The 17,828-nt window shown below is 44.7% G+C and overlaps 1 protein-coding gene across 1 annotated transcript in view; it reads right to left on the bottom strand.

The window, feature by feature from the left end:
• Positions 1-17,828, bottom strand: part of LOC124712257 — a 243,834-nt gene that overhangs the window by 137,411 nt on the left and 88,595 nt on the right. Inside the window, exon 4 of the mRNA XM_047242551.1 lies at positions 4,389-4,639. Coding sequence (XP_047098507.1) covers positions 4,389-4,639 — 251 coding nt within the window. The remainder of the gene's footprint in view (positions 1-4,388; positions 4,640-17,828) is intronic.

Raw genomic sequence — 17,828 nt, 5'->3', positions numbered from 1 at the left:
ACATGTGTGGGCTGACGAGAATCCGCACGCAATTGTGCAATCACGTCACCAACACAGATTTTCTGTGAACGTTTGGGCAGGCATTGTTGGTGATGTCTTGATTGGGCCCAATGTTCTTCCACCTATGCTCAATGGAGCACGTTATCATGATTTCATACGGGATACTCTAGCTGTGCTGCTAGAACATGTTCCTTTACAAGTACGACACAACATGTGGTTCATGCACGATGGAGCTCCTGCACATTTCAGTCGAAGTGTTCGTACGCTTCTCAAGAACAGATTCGGTGACCGATGGATTGGTAGAGGCGGACCAATTCCATGGCCTCCAAGCTCTCCTGACCTCAACCATCTTGTCTTTCATTTATGGGGGCATTTGAAAGCTCTTGTCTACGCAACCCCGGTACCAAATGTAGAGACTCTTCGTGCTCGTATTGTGGACGGCTGTGATACAATACGCCATTCTCTAGGGCTGCATCAGCGCATCAGGGATTCTATGCGACAGAGGGTGGATGTATGTATCCTCGCTAACAGAGGACATTTTGAACATTTCCTGTAACACAGTGTTTGAAGTCACGCTGGTAGGTTCTGTTGCTGTGTGTTTCCATTCCATGATCAATGTGATTTGAAGAGAATTAATAAAATGAGCACTAACACGGAAAGTAAGCGTTTCCGGACACGTGTCCACATAACATATTTTCTTTATTTGTGTGTGAGGAATGTTTCCTGAAAGTTTGGCCGTACCTTTTTGTAACACCCTGTATATGCGTGTGTCTCACTAGCAATCATTCCTCGCCAGGTGACGCTGCTGTTGCCTATCGACAGTAGATCGCTGGCCATAATGTTCTGGTTAAACAGTGTATGTTGAGTAGATGCGCCCTGCATACCACACGGAGAGTGGGAAATATCACTAACCTGTGATATCCACGCTTGGAAGAGATAATTACGAACTAGCCACTCTATTACGGCTATCTAGTTAATACCGTACATGCAGCTGGAAACTGAACAGTGAGGGAAGCATCAGAAATGCTGTCGATAGCCTCTGCAAGAACTTGAGGTGCGGGGAGTGAGAGCTGGGATAGCGACGAGGCAATTTCTGCGGCACGCGAGGATCCGCCCGGCCCGATGATATACGGCGCTCACGTGTCGGATTCCGACCGCATAGCACGCGATCTGCAGGTGCTCCATAAACCCAAATTACCAGCTCCCTACTGGCAGGGAGGTTAAGGGGCCACCACGAGGCGCTATTCGCCGAAACTGTAGCAAATACGAAAGTCTTGAAGCTATAAATCTCCTTGTTTAATAGTGGCTGTGAAATACTGAGTAATGGTTGCGAAATACTAACACCAGTTATCTATCAAAGAACAGAATGACTGGTAGGGGAAGAAGGAGAAACCCACTTTTAAAGCTTTTGTAGCTTTATGTATTTGCAGTCACTAGCAGTTATCTTGATGGCGACCGCCTGCGAGAGCAGCCGAATTGTTGGTAGTCTTAAGACGCAGCCCATGGTCACACAATGAGCAGGATTTTATTGAACGAAGCTTGGTAATGTATACATTATACAGGGAGTGACGGGTGTAAGTACAGATATTTCTATTTATGCCTAAGTGCAGTGCACTGAACAACTTTACATCAGTATTCGATTCTTTTGCGGACTAATAATTATAGCTAATAGGGGTGGTATGTTTATTAAGTTGGTTAGTAGCACGGTTCAACTCGACAGTGAGATTATAGTGAGGAAGGAAATTTCGTGCCTATTTAATTCAAGAGGGTTACTTGCATTACGTCACGCAGTTTCAAGGGGATCGGGCTACTGCACAGGCAACTGCACTGAACGACTCACGACATGTGGCGTTAAAGGACGGATGGATACTCACGCGCTACTGTTGATGAAGGAATAGACATTATAAAAAAAACAATTGTTAAGCCGCAGGGGCCCAAAATGTTTTCGATGGTCCTTCTATTTTTGTAGGAGTAGGAGTGAACTTTACTTTTGCGAATAATGAAGCTGTTTCACATGGCTGCAGTTGGATTACCTTGGCTATTGTTCGTTGTGGTTCTATCGTAAGCATCGGTAGTCTGGAGAGTTTCAATGCACGTGACGTTATTAGCTACCGTATTCTTCAGATTAGTGAGGTGTCTAATAGGGATATTGGTATAACTTACTTTAGTTCTAGTATGTCTCTTGTTGCTTCGACCTACAATCATCGTAAGGTTGATAAGTCAGAGGTGATTTATGTATGGTGTAACGGTGGCGGTGTGTGTGAAAGTGTGAATGTTGTTGGTGCTTTAACTCTTTACTGTCATAAATAAAGTCAATGACCTTGAAAAAAACTAAACTTTGATCTTGCAAAAAGCTGAAGAGCGATTCTTGTTGCAGCTCTCAGGGGCATCTGGGAAGCTCTCTGTGTGAGGCACCGCTGCGCACATCTATCTGTCGCAGTTCATGACTATCTCAAGGAATGCGTTTGTGAAATTATGTGAATGAATGACAAGTCAAGAAATTAAGTGAGAATATCTTGAACGTGATAGAGAGGTCTATCACGTTCAGTTCTTGGTATAATCTCACTTAATTTATTGACTTGTTCTTCATTCACTTAGTTTCACAAACGCAGTCCTTATATTCGGATAGCATTCTTTTATATTTTGAATAACATAATGCTTTAGTGAATAATGAACCAACTGCTGTATAAACGTCATCTACAGTCAACACTTCACAAACTTTTACAGAGAGTGAGCTATGTAATAAAAAGTATGTTGTCCTTCAACATTAATTCGGATAATAATGTCGATGTACAGAGAGATAATTTACGTTAGACGAACAAAATGTGGACACATTCCCAGTCGAGCGTGTGAAATTCTTTCCTTTGAGCACGTTTTTGCTATCAGGTACGTCAAAAATCGCCAAACACGTGACAAAACTGGTCTCAGGGTACCGTCCTTAGTGAATTCCGGTGATGCCACGAGAGGGTTCTGGAAAACGTAAATATTTACAGCCTTAAGTAAAGAGGTTCCGAAATATTACGACATGAAAGCCTAAGTAGGCGTTACCCAAACTACCTAGTGAACTGGTCGTTCTGTCGCTGTGACGTAAAAGTTGTAAGTAGGATGTTTAGGTTTTTATGTTGGTAACGCCACGTGAAAATCACTGACTGTGCGGTGTGAAGGCTGTGGTTGGTTTGCATTGTTGAAATTTGCTATTGTAGTGTTGGGCAGTTGGCTGTTAACAGCGCGTAGCGTTGTGCAGTTGGAGGTGAGCCTCCAGCAGTGGTGGATGTGGGGAGAGAGATGGCGGAGTTTTGAGAGCGGATGATCTGGACGTGTGTCCATCAGAGACAGTAAATTTGTAAGACTGGATGTCATGAGCTGATATATATATTATGACTTTTGAACACTATTAAGGTAAATACATTGTTTGTTCTTTATCAAAATCTTTCATTTGCTAACTATGCCTATCAGTAGTTAGTGACTTCAGTAGTTAGAATATTTTATTTAGCTGGCAGTATTGGCGCTCGCTGTATTGCAGTAGTTTGAGTAACGAAGATTTTTGTGAGGTAAGTGATTCATGAAAGGTATAGGTTACTGTTAGTCAGGGCCATTCTTTTGTAGGGATTATTAAAAGTCAGATTGCGCTGCGCTAAAAATATTGTGTGTCAGTTTAGTGTTGATCAGAATAAGTAAAGAGAGTAATGTCTGAGTACGTTCAGTTTTGCTCAGCTGTTTCAAAAGCAAATAACGTAAGGGGTTTACCAGCACAGTCATTCAAAAAAATTTTCTAAGGGGACGTTTCAAAGTGATGTCCCACGTGAGCAGCGAGGATTTCACATTACCGCCACTGGGTATCTGCACTGTTCCCATATTCTCATCGATCTTCTACTAATAAAGAATTAACATTTTTATCGGGAAGTGACTGCGTCGCAACTACGCTTCCAAGTGTCGCTCATCCGCAGCGCGGAGGAATTTGAAAAGTGAACTGGTAGCCGAACGAATTAAACAAAAACATCGTTTTAAAACTGAACTCAGTTATTGTCTGTGTGAATTCTAGTGATTAATCTGTAAAGCTGAAGAATTTTAACAAGATTCACAGTCGAATATCGCAAGGATGCGGTTGTATTGGCACAAGTTCTGTTAAGTCGTCACGTGTATTTTGTCTGTGTCGATATCTCTGCCCACAACAGGTACTCAGTTGGTACTAGCTCTACTTAAATCCAGGAAGATCAGTACTTTTTCCTCACCTAATGCCTGTCATACGATCTGATCTGAACTATTTAATGTTCATCTTTCCACGTTGTTTTGGACACCCCACTTCCTCTCAGACTGTTTTGTGTAGACTTCGTCTTTACAACCGAATATCCCATCGACTTGCCGATGCATCCTGTGGTCTGCCATACCTGAGTGTTGTTGTCGTCGTCGCCGGGCAGGGCGGCGCGCGGGAACTCCCTGGGGTCCTGGCCGCGGTGCCGGCGCGGGTGCCCCTCGTCGCTGCGGTCGGTGGAGTCGCAGCAGCAGACGTAGGCCGTCCACAGGCCGTCCTTCAGCTCCATCTGCCAGACGGTGTCGCTGCGCCCGCTGCGCGCCCCGTACACCGCCAGCGAGCGGTCCTCCGGCCGGCGCGCCTCGCTTCTGCCGCACAGCACGATGCCTGCATCCACACACACACACACACACACCAGTGTTAGCCGCGGCAAGCGTCGTGCCGCAGGTACGGAGTCAGCTCTGCTACACTGCGGTGCCACCTTAATACACAGGAACATTATAAAGTCTAGGAAGTATGAAATATGTCAATAGAAAAGCAAACAGGCCATGAAAAATATTTGTTGTTGTTGTTGTGGTCTTCAGTCCTGAGACTGGTTTGATGCAGCTCTCCATGCTACCCTATCCTGTGCACGTTTCTTCATCTCCCAGTACCTACTGCAACCTACATCCTTCTGAATCTGCTTAGTGTATTCGTCTCTTGGTCTCCCTCTGAGATTTTTACCCTCCACGCTGCCCTCCAATGCTACATTTGTGATCCCTTGATGCCTCGGAACATGTCCTACCAACCGGTCCCCTCTTCTTGTCAAGTTGTGCCACAGACTCCTCCCCAATTCTATTCAATACCTCCTCATTAGTTATGTGATCTACCCATCTAATCTTCAGCATTCTTCTGTAGCACCACATTTCGAAAGCTTCTATTCTCTTCCTGTCCAAACTATTTATCGTCCATGTTTCACTTCCATACATGGCTACACTCCATTCAAATACTTTCAGAAACGACTTCCTGACACTTAAATCTATACTCGATGTTAACAAATTTATCTTCTTCAGAAACGCTTTCCTTGCCATTGCCAGTCTATATTTTATATCTTCTCTACTTCGACCATCATCAGTTATTTTGCTCCCCAAAAAGCAAAACTCCTTTACTACTTTAAGTGTCTCATTTCCTAATCTAATACCCTTAGAATCACCTGACTTAATTCGACTACATTCCATTACCCTCGTTTTGCTTTTGTTGATGTTCATGTTATATCCTCCTTTCAAGACACTGTCCATTAAGTTCAACTGCTCTTCCAAGTCCTTTGCTGTCTCTGACAGAATTACAATGTCATCGGCGAACCTCAAAGTTTTTATTTCTTCTCCATGGACTTTAATACCTACTCCGGATTTTTCTTTTGTTTCTTTTGTTTCAATATACAGATTGAAAAACGTTGGGGAGACGCTACAACCCAGTCTCACTCCCTTCCCAACCACTGCTTCCCTTTCATGCCCCTCGACTCTTATAACTGGTTTCTGTACAAATTGTAAATAGCCTTTCGCTCCCTGTATTTTACCCCTGCCACCTTTAGAATTTGAAAGAGTGTTCCAGTCAACATTGTCAAAAGCTTTCTTTAAGTCTACAAATACTAGAAACGTAGGTTTGTCTTTCCTTAATCTTTCTTCTAAGATAAGTCTTATGGTCAGTATTGCCTCACGTGTTCCAATATTTCTACGGAATCCAAACTGATCTTCCCCGATGTCGGCTTCTACCAGTTTTGCCATTCGTCTGTAAAGAATTCGTGTTAGTATTTTGCAGCTGTGACTTATTAAACTGATAGTTCGGTAATTTTCATATCTATTAACACCTGCTTTCTTTGGTATTGGAATTATTATATTCTTCTTGAAGTCTGAGGGTACTTCGCCTGTCTCATACATCTTGCTCACCAGATGGTAGAGTTTTGTCAGGACTGGCTCTCCCGAGGCCGTCAGTAGTTCTAATGGAATGTTGTCTACTCCCGGGGCCTTCTTTCGACTCAGCTACGAAATATGTAAATAACAATTATAGTGTGCAAGAAAAACGTTTTGTAAAATTTATTTAAGTTCTTTGCATATGGATGGTGACAGTGAAGTATCCGCACCAAGCTCTTTGTTGGTGGGAGAGCCCGCGCATTGATACATAGGGAGCGCGGCGAGAAGCGCGCAGTATTGTCGATAGAACACTCTTGAGTCAACCTTTGTGCAGTGAAGTTGTGTGTAGAGACAGAGAGGTCTGCCTGTTCGCCACCAGCTACATATTACTCGAAGAATGCCGGCCTGTATGGCCGAGCGGTTCTAGGCGCTTCAGTCTGGAACCCCGTGACCGCTACGGTCGCAGGTTCAAATCCTGCCTCGGGCATGGATGTGTGTGATGTCCTTAGGTTAGTTAGGTTTAAGTAGTTCTAAGTTCTTCGGGACTGATGACCTCAGATGTTAAGTCCCATAGAGCTCAGAGACATTTGAACCATTTGAACTACAATGCGCCACTGTGGTGCAGGTGAAATCGAGACCAAAAAATTGATAGAGAGCACTCCTATCAAGCCGGGAAGCAGCCTCAAATTGGCCTAAAAAAGCGATCCAAACGACAGCTCGTGCGAGCCGCGCTAGATTTTGGGGCAAATCATCCCTGAATATAAAAAATTCCTAATCTTGTAAGTCAAAATGTAAAATTGCCGTTTGTGTAAATTTTACTTCCGAGTAACATCTCTGGTATAGCTGTAGCATCTTTGACTAGTGATAAAAACTTCCTGCCTCCCAGGTTCGAACTCAGCCACTGCGACATGAGAAGTCACCCTCGTTGTGCCAATGGCCATGTCAAAGAGTGAGGGGGAGTGGGTAGAGGTTCAGAGCACTATCTTGCCCTTGGGGTAGGAAATTGCCTCTAAAAGGCGGAAAAATCACCAACTGAGGATGCAGAGGGCAGTGGAAACCACTTCATTAAAGACAAATAACGTTTATCCGCAGGAAATGTGGCCTGTAGTTGAAAAAGCGTCATGCTGAACCCACCATTGGCAAAAGATTGCGCATTAATCCACCACTCGGATCGCTTGGAGATCGCAGCCAACGAAGGGATAACAACGAGTAAAAGATTGAATAACCAACAAAAGAGAAACGTTCTACGAGTCGGGGTGTCAAATGTCAGGAATCTGAAGTTGGCGGATGTAAGACGTGTATATTTCTATTGTTTATTGTCAAACCACAATTTATGAAAGATGTTTATATTTCATTAATAGGATTAAGTAGGAATAACTAATATTTGTCATGTTGGAAATAATTGTGGTAGCAGGGAATGTCTGCACCAAAGTATTGTTGGCAGGAGAGACCGCACATTGATATAATTTTAAAAAGGGCAGGAGAGACCGCGTATGGATACATTTTAAGAAAAGAGCGGGAAAGACCGCGCATTGATACATTTTGTAATGGTAGCAGGGATTGTTTGCACCAGAAAGCATTGTTGGCGGGAGAGACCGCACTTTAGCGTTCTTAGGAAGTCAGTAGTAAGTGAGAAGTGAAGCGAGTCGGTAGCAGGTCTGAAGCGAGAGGTTGAGAGGAGCGGTGTGCCTGCCAGCCACCAGCTATGATTTACAAGAGGTTATAAACGGATGTACAGAGACATCAGCTAACTATTATCATAAGAGGAATTAATATTATTGAATTATTTTTTTCAGAAACTCAAGACTACTGAAGGTACGTTTGAGCAATGCTAGTTGTAAGATTATTGTAAAAAGTAAGTCCCATTTGAACGTTTGTAAAATCATTTCATTCAGAATACAATTAATGTTTGCCAGCAATATTGCATTGCTGATTATAATCCATCCCAAAAACCATCAACGTAAAACTTAGCAAAATTTTATTGTTTTCACGAAAAAGTTTAACTATGAATTACGTAACGTCAGTCAAATTAATTAAAGAATAACGTCAGCTTCGCTATTAAAGAATAACGTCAGCTTTGGTAATAAATACAGCCTCTTATTATGACAGCCCACCAGAAGCTAATAAAGTATCGTAAAACAGAGTAAGTATATTCATGTCGCAGTTCGATCTAGCAGTCAGATGGCGATCCAGTAACAGTAAAAAAGGTAAGGAACAGTTTTGGGTTATTGCAGATAACGACTGAGGGACACGACGACGACACATTCTTTGTTTCGTCGAAATAATCAGAAAATCACTTTTAATAAACAGTAATTAAATTTGTATGCGAAGTTTGAGAAAGAGAATAAATTTCAAAGGGAAGAGTTCATTTGTTATTATTGAGCAAGAGATAGAAATCCTAAGGGAAGGTTTCATAGGTTATTGTAGAAGGGAAGGTTGCGTAACAAAAGAGATATAGAGGAGACGGGATGGTTTCACGGAGGAGCTAGAAAATCTGAAAATGAAAATGCTAAGGCAAAGAATTGGAATATGGAAGTACTAAAAATGAAGAGATACACTTGAAGTTTTCTAAGGCTATAGATACTGTGATAATGAGAGCTCAGTAGGCAGTTCAGTTCAAGAGGAATGGACAGCTCTAAAAAGGGCAACCACAGAAAGTGCAAGAGATATAACTGTGAAAAAATCGTGGGTAACGGAAGAAGTACTTCAATCGATACACCAAAGAAGGAAGTACAAAAACGTTCATAAAAACCCAGGAATACAGAAAAATAAGTCACTTGGGAGTGAAATAAGTAGCAGTTACAGGGAAGCAAACACGAAATGACTAGAGGAAAGATGTGAAGAAAGCTAAGAAACAATGGTCGTCGAAAGGACTGGTTCAGCGAATAGAGAAGTCAAAATAACCTTCGGTGAAATTAAAAGCAGGGGCGACAACATTAGGAGGGAAATGCGAATTCCACAGTTAACTGCAGAAGAGAGAGCGGATAGGTGGAAAAAGTACAAAGGAGACCTCTATTAGGAGAGGAACTGTCTGATGACATGACTCAGGAAGAAATGGAAGTCGATATCGAAGACGTACGGTTCCAGTATTAGAGTCAGCATTTAATAGCGCGTTGGAAGACCTGCAATCCAGTAAGTCAGAAGGGACGAATAACATTCTTAGGAATTTTTGAAATCATTGGGGGAAGTAGCAACCAAGCGACTATTTGTGTACATAATTTATAAGTCTGGAGTCATACTGTCAGCCCTTCGTAAAAATATCTGTATCATCCAAGCAATTCCGGAAAAAAGAGAGGGCAACGAAGTGCTAGAACTATCGCACAGTCACTTAACAGCTCATGCAAACAAGCAGCTGACAAGAATAATGTACAGAAGAATGGAAAAGAAAATTGACGAGCCGTTAAATTGGAATTAGTTTGGCTTTTGGAAAGGTAAAGCACAAGACAGTTCTCAAGTGCGACTTATAATGGAACTAAGACTGAAGAAAAATCAAGATACGTTCATAGCATATGTCGATCTGGAGAAAGCGTTCGACAGTGTAAAATGGTCCCTGACGTTCGAAATTCTGAGAAAAGAGATGGTAAGCTATAGGGAGAATTTTAAATGTAGATTTAAAGAGCATAATAATAGAGAGAACGGGACGTCAGCTGATACAAAGCATCTTAACAATGAGCAGTATTCGTTGAGGGATATAACGGAAAGCGTGAAGGTGTAGAAAGTTGAAGAAAAATTATGGTTGCTATCAAATTTAGAGAAGCTATAGTATTGCGCCTTGAAAGAGTCGACGTCTTAAATGAGAGGATGAAGTGTCTAAAGGGCATTTATGGACACGCTTTAGCGATATCCTACTTCAGAAGCAGTCACCAAAGTGACGTAGGATTTTCGCATGCTATTTCCGATCACAATGCAGTGAAGAGGTACTTTTAAGTTACAGTGGGCTAAGATCAGACAGGTATTTCTCAAAGATTTCATGACAGCCAGTAGTATGGTTGGTGCTGAGCATTAGGCTTTAAGTAAATTGGTAGGTCATGGCAGCGGCTTTCAGTTTGCAACTGTACCTCGGGAACGGTGGATGGTTGTGATGTTTTATATTTTATGGTCTGAGTAGACGATGCGTGTGTGCTGCTTGTTTTGTAGTTGTGACGAAGATGAATGGCATAAATTTTTTTGAGGTAAGGACGTCTCTAATCCTTATATGTCTTTCTACACTCCTGGAAATTGAAATAAGAACACCGTGAATTCATTGTCCCAGGAAGGGGAAACTTTATTGACACATTCCTGGGGTCAGATACATCACATGATCACACTGACAGAACCACAGGCACATAGACACAGGCAACAGAGCATGCACAATGTCGGCACTAGTACAGTGTATATCCACCTTTCGCAGCAATGCAGGCTGCTGTTCTCCCATGGAAACGATCGTAGAGATGCTGGATGTAGTCCTGTGGAACGGCTTGCCATGCCATTTCCACCTGGCGCCTCAGTTGGACCAGCGTTCGTGCTGGACGTGCAGACCGCGTGAGACGACGCTTCATCCAGTCCCAAACATGCTCATTGGGGGACAGATCCGGAGATCTTGCTGGCCAGGGTAGTTGACTTACACCTTCTAGAGCACGTTGGGTGGCACGGGATACATGCGGACGTGCATTGTCCTGTTGGAACAGCAAGTTCTCCTTGCCGGTCTAGGAATGGTAGAACGATGGGTTCGATGACGGTTTGGATGTACCGTGCACTATTCAGTGTCCCCTCGACGATCACCAGTGGTGTACGGCCAGTGTAGGAGATCGCTCCCCACACCATGATGCCGGGTGTTGGCCCTGTGTGCCTCGGTCGTATGCAGTCCTGCTTGTGGCGCTCACCTGCACGGCGCCAAACACGCATACGACCATCATTGGCACCAAGGCAGAAGCGACTCTCATCGCTGAAGACGACACGTCTCCAATCGTCCCTCCATTCACGCCTGTCGCGACACCACTGGAGGAGGGCTGCACGATGTTGGGGCGTGAGCGGAAGATGGCCTAACGGTGTGCGGGACCGTAGCCCAGCTTCATGGAGACGGTTGCGAATGGTCCTCGCCGATACCCCAGGAGCAACAGTGTCCCTAATTTGCTGGGAAGTGGCGGTGCTGTCCCCTACGGCACTGCGTAGGATCCTACGGTCTTGGCGTGCATCCGTGCGTCGCTGCGGTCCGGTCCCAGGTCGACGGGCACGTGCACCTTCCGCCGACCACTGGCGACAACATCGATGTACTGTGGAGACCTCACGCCCCACGTGTTGAGCAATTCGGCGGTACGTCCACCCGGCCTCCCGCATGCCCACTATACGCCCTCGCTCAAAGTCCGTCAACGGCACATACGGTTCACGTCCACGCTGTCGCGGCATGCTACCAGTGCTAAAGACTGCGATGGAGCTCCGTATGCCACGGCAAACTGGCTGACACTGACGGCGGAGGTGCACAAATGCTGCGCAGCTAGCGCCATTCGACGGCCAACACCGCGGTTCCTGGTGTGTCCGCTGTGCCGTGCGTGTGATCATTGCTTGTGCAGCCCTCTCGCAGTGTCCGGAGCAAGTATGGTGGGTCTGACACACCGGTGTCAATGTGTTCTTTTTTCCATTTCCAGGAGTGTATATAAGGAGGACTGTTTTATCTGATGCTTTTAGCACTTGGAAATGGGATAACGTTGTCCCGAAGTACGTTGTGGCAATAATCACAAGATAGACAAATGTGCTGAATATCTTCAGTATTGCATAAATAACAGTTGTATGGTGGCTTCACATCAGTTAATACGTACAAGAACCAAAAGGAAACAATAAGAGGGGAATAACAAGAAGGAAGTGCACGGATTAGAAAGGGCGTACGAGTAAAAGAGGGATGCAGTATTTCGCCCCTACTGTTCGATCTGTACATCGAATGAGCAATGACAAAAATAAAAGAAAGCTTCAAGAGGGGGATTAAAATTCAAGCTGTCAATGATAAGATTCACTGACGTCATTGACATCCTAAGTGAATGTAACAAACATTTACAGGATCTGTCGCGTGGAATGAACAGGTTAATGAGTACAGAATATTGACTGAGAGTAAACTACAGAAAAATGAAAATAATAAGGAATGACTGAAGTGAGATTAGCTATAACCTTAACATCAAAATTGTGGATCACGAAGCAGATAACCCGAAGGAATTCTACTACCATGGAAGCAATAAGTGGGTCGAAGTAAGGATGGCCTAAAAAGCAGACTAGCACAGGCAAAGAGGGAATTCCTGGCAGGAGAAGTCTGCTAGTATCAACTATTGACTTTAATCCAAGGAAAAAGTTTCTGGGAATGGACATTTGAAGCACATCATTTCATGGTGCATAATCATAGACTGTGAGCGAAGCGATTGAGACGTGGACATACCGAAAACAGAGACAAGAAAAGCGATAAGATCATAGAACTTGTGTTAATATGTAAGGAAATAACTTCCAGCGTAAGGACGAGCTGTAGAGAGTAAAGCTGTCGGGGAAGACAGAGAGCCTGCAAGTAGTTGAGAACATCGGGTGAAAATGGTACGCTGAGATGAACAAGTTGGTGCAGGAGCGCAGTTCTTGATGGGGCATACTAAATTGAAGACCTCCCTCGCCCTCCCCCCAAAGAAAAACAGGAAAAAGTATAAAACTAAGAATTAAATTGCCTTGTTTTGCTGGTCTTGCTATGATCTACTGTCCTTGTGACGGTTAAGTATTGGTTGAACTGTAAACATAATTAGTTTTGCATAATGCATACAAAATTCATTTTTCTTTCATTGCCCCACAGGAAATTTTTAAGTAATAGTAGTAAAGAAAAAGCCGATCAATCCGGTGGCATAAGAGAGCGAGGGGCATTGAAAATCATGCGCGGCGCCAATGCACCGCAGCTTAGGTGGCTTTTGTAGGCCAACTTGAGGGTGTTCTTCCGGCTTGATAGATCACAAGTGTCCTTTCCCTCCACCATTGAGGTACGTTGTAAACAATTACCATTTACATCGTATATGCTATTAACAAACGCGGACTGACTGCTGTGGTCAAAGACAAAAAAAAATGGCTCTGAGCACTATGGGACTTAACATCTGAGGTCATGAGTCCCCTAGACTTAGAACTACTTAAACCTAACTAACCTAAGAACATCACACATATCCATACCCGAGTCAGGATTCGAACCTATGACCGTTGAGGTCGTGCGGTTCCAGATTGAAGCGCCTAGAACCGCTCGGCCCCAGCGACCGGCTGGTCAAAGACATTTTCAACCGAATCGATCCTAGCTTTCGATACACACTTTTAAAATTGTAGACGTCATTTCAGTCTCCCAAAGAAACCGAAACAAGGGTTGGTTTAACACTGATAAATATCAATGTTTAGAACCCATTACATAAGTAACTATTAGGTAAGTAGCTTGTAATGGCACCTGTATTGGTTTATTGGAGCTGTAATTGCTGCTTCCTGTCAAGCTAACGACAGAGAACCGGCGAAAGGGGGAGTAAAATGAACGACACAGGGAGGCGCTGTGGCTCACGGTAGACAATGTCCCGCTTTACGGGTCCCTGCTGGAGAGCGCCGTTTATAGCGCTGTCGACGTGCCGGTGACAAATGTGCAGAACACTTGTTAGTGGTCTCCCACTGAGGCAGCTCGCTCCCTGCAGTCTGTCAAAATTTTATTGCATCAAAACGTCCACAAATATATAACATGTTTTCTGTGTGCCGGTGGTTTTATTCTCCATATGAACAGTGTAATATAGGGTGAAACTGGTATAAATACAGATTTTTGTATTGGTGAGTGAGGTCGGTGTACTGAACAACGTTACATCAGTATTAAAGTCATTTGCAGACCAATAATTACAGGTATTTCAAGGTGTACGCTTTTAGGTTGGTTTGTACATCCAGGTATGTGCGGCAAGACCAAACTATCAATGCTTATTTGACCATGAGCATTAGATCAGGAGATGAAGTGTGGACGCGTAGGCACATAGCGGCTAGTAGTTCACTTATTGCTGCAGTTGTTACCATGCAGAAAACGACAGGTCGTAAAGTTCGTGGCATGTTGGTGGGAAGACTGTTCGACGCAGAGAAAAGACAACCAACTTACGGATGTGGGTGCATATTAAGGTACTACATTTAAAAATATCTTCACTTACACTATTTGATCAAAAGTATCCGAACACCCCCAAAACATACATTTTTCATATTATGTGCATTGTGCTGCCACCTACTGCCGGGTACTCGATGTCAGCGACCTCAGTAGTCATTAGACATCGTCAGAGAGCAGAATGAGGAGCTCCGCGGAACTCACGGACATCGAACGTGGTCAGGTGATTGGGTGTCACTTGTGTCATATGTCTGTACGCGAGATTTTGAGATTTTCATACTCCTAAACATCCCTAGGTCCACTGTTTCCGATGAGATAGTGAAGTAGGAAATTGAAGGGAGACGTACAGCACAAAAGTGTACAGGCCGACCTCGTCTGTTGACTGACAGACCGCCGACTGTTGAAGAGGGTCGTAATGTGTAATAAGCAGACATCTATCCAGACCATCACGCAAAAATTCCAAACTGTATAGGATCAACTGCCAGTACTGTAACAGGCAGGAGGTGAGAAAACTTGGATTTCATGGTCGAGCGGTTGCTCATAAGCCACACATCACGCCGGTAAATGCCAAACGACGCCTTGCCTGGTGTAAGGAGCGTCAACAATGGACGATTGAACAGTGGAGAAACCTTGTGTGGAGTGACGAATCACGGTACACAAAGTGGCGATCAAATTGGCAGAGTGTAGGTATGGCGAATGCCCGGTGAACGTCATCTGCCAGCGTGTGTGGTTGGGGTTGGGTTGGGTTGTTTAAGGGAAGAGCCCAAACAGCGAGGTGATCGGTCTTATCGGATTATGGAAGGACGGGGAAGAAAGTCGGCTGTGCCCTTTCAAAGGAACCATCCCGGCATTTTCTTGGAGAAATTTAGGGAAATCACGGAAAACCTAAATCGGGATGGCCGGGAGTAAACCGTCGTCCTCCAGAATAAGAGTCCAGTGTGCCAACCAGCGTGTGTGGTGTCAACAGTAAAATTCGGAGGCGGTGGTGTTGTGGTGTGGTCGTGTTTTCCATGGAGGGGGCTTGCACCCCTTTTTTTGCGTGGCACTATCACAGCACATGCTTACATTGATGTTTTAAGCACCATATTGCTTCCCACTGTTGAAGAGCAATTCCAAGATGGTGACTGCATCTTTCAACACGATCGAGCACCTGTTCATAATGCACGGCATGTGGCGGAGTGGTTACACGACAATAACATACCTGTAATGGACTGGCCTGCACAGAGTCCTGGAACGCCGACTTCGTGCCAGACCTCACCGACCGAATTCGATACCTCTCTTCAGTGCAGAACTCCGTAAAGAATGGGCTGCCATTCGCCAAGAAACCTTTCAGCACCTGATTGAACGTGTGCCTGCGAGAGTGGAAGCTGTCATCAAGGCTAAGGGTGGGCCAACACCATATTGGATTCCAGCATTACCGATGGAGGGCGCCGCGAACTTGTAAGTCATTTTCAGCCAGTTGTCCGGATACTTTTGATCACATTGTGTATGTCCATTATAACCTGTCGCTCTTGGGCAAATATCAACAACAGTGACATCACTGCGGTGTTCTACACAAATGCACTCGTAAAGCAAAAAAGAAATGGAAATCATATAATCATCCTGGTCGACTGTAACAAAAATACATTTGGGAGCCGAAACATAATCACCACACCTCATCACGAGGTTAAATGCCACCAGGTGGCGTTGCGAGAACGTGATACGGTAAAGAATGTGTGTAAGCGGAGCAGTAAGAAATGGAGAACTATTCTAGCAGCGATATGGAACACAAATGAGGAAATCCACAGACCTAAGCGATTTTCACAAAGGGCAGACTTCTATGTCCTGTCTCTTGGGAACGATTATTCGAAAATGGTGAAGCTAGTCGGTTACCATCGTGAGCATTTACGGGAATAGTTTGAAGGATGCTAAAACCAAGAGTACGTGAGAAGGTGTTAGACATGTGCGCTTCATCGCAGGATGTGGAGATCGCAGGCTCATCCAATGGTTCAAATGGCTCTGAGCACTATGAGACTCAACATTTGAGGTCATCAGTCCCCTAGAACTTAGAACTACCTAAACCTAACTAACCTAAGGACATCACACACATCGATGCCCGAGGCAGGATTCGAACCTGCGACCGTAGCAGTCGCGCAGTTCCGGACTGAAGCGCCTAGAACGGCTCGGCCACAATGGCCAGCCAGGCTCATCCACCCTGCAAAGTGTCCTCTGGCAGATCCAACAACAGAGCTCAATGGTGGAGCAAGCACGAAAGCACGAATGTCTCGGAGCACAGAATTCAGCGCACACTGTTGAAATTGCCGCTCCACAGCAGACAATCTACGCGTTCCCCGTACTGACCTGACAACTGCAGTGTCCATCGAGGGCATCGAGCTTCGACCGATCAGTAAAGTCTGTCGTGTGATCAGATGAATCACATTTTCTCGTTACTCTAGGTCCATTGTCGTAATCAGATGTACAAACGAGTCCTCTAAACATGATACACTATGGACACAGGCAACTGAGGGCAGTATTATTGATTGGGGAACGTTCGCCGTGGCTTCGATAGGACCCGTGGTGGCATTGGCAAGATGACAGTTGTAGATTGCATGAAGATTACTGCAGACCACCTCCATCCCTTCATGCTTCGTGTCTCCCTGACGGTGATGAGGTCTTCAAACAGGTTAACTGTCCGTGTCACAAGGCCAAAATCGTGCTAAAGCGCTGGAGGGGCGTGATAGTGAACTCACGTTGATGTCTAGGTCATCAAATTTGGCTGATCTGAACCCAAAGAACACATCTGGGACGCTATCAGGCGCAAGCTCCGTCCCACAACCCACCAGCTCGAAATATACGGGAATTGTGTGTCCCGTGTTTAGACATCCGGAGCTTCATACCTCTAGAGAGGTACCAGTGACTTGTCGAATCCATGTCATGCAGAATCGACGCTGTAACGCGATCCGTTGTTGGAACCAAGATAATATTTCCGTAATAATGTTTATTCGCCGGTTTGTTTCGCATGTGGTATCCACACGTGCTCGATGGGATTGAGGTCACTTGTGATTAGGGGGGGGGGAGGTGGGGGGAGGAGGAAGCACAAAAGCCTCCTCATAGAGTTGATGTGGCTCATTGTCCTTCTAAAGGTACATGTCGTTGGGTTGTTGTAAGAGAGTGCAGTTGGTCAGACAGTAGCTTTATTTATTTTTGTCTCGTAAGGATGGCGGACGTGTCAGGGGGCCCATTTCATTCCGCAGAAAGATGCCCATATGGCGATACCTCATTCACCGTTCTGAAGAACACACTGGTGCCAGTCGAGATGCATCGTCCGTTGCGGATTTCAAATTATTTCTAACTTGTCATTGGCAAGTTACTTCTCATTCCAGGCCACACTTTTCAGTGGTTGAAGCAGTTAAAACAAGCGTTCTTACGTCGATGTTAATCCGTATGCTTTGTGGCCTGTGGTGAGCAGAGGCACACGTGTCCAAGGCTTCTGTACCGCATACCCAGTAGGTTGTTGTGGGAGGTATGCTTGCTCACCAGTTGTTGACTAATATTGAACTTCTGCTCTGCGTCCCCTCTATCGGCTGCAACAATCACAATAGTAGAC

This window comes from Schistocerca piceifrons, chromosome 8, assembly GCF_021461385.2.
Source record: "Schistocerca piceifrons isolate TAMUIC-IGC-003096 chromosome 8, iqSchPice1.1, whole genome shotgun sequence".
Taxonomy (NCBI): Eukaryota; Metazoa; Arthropoda; class Insecta; order Orthoptera; family Acrididae; genus Schistocerca; species Schistocerca piceifrons.
Note: the sequence above shows the minus strand (reverse complement) of the source record. Positions and strands in the feature narration are given on the sequence as shown.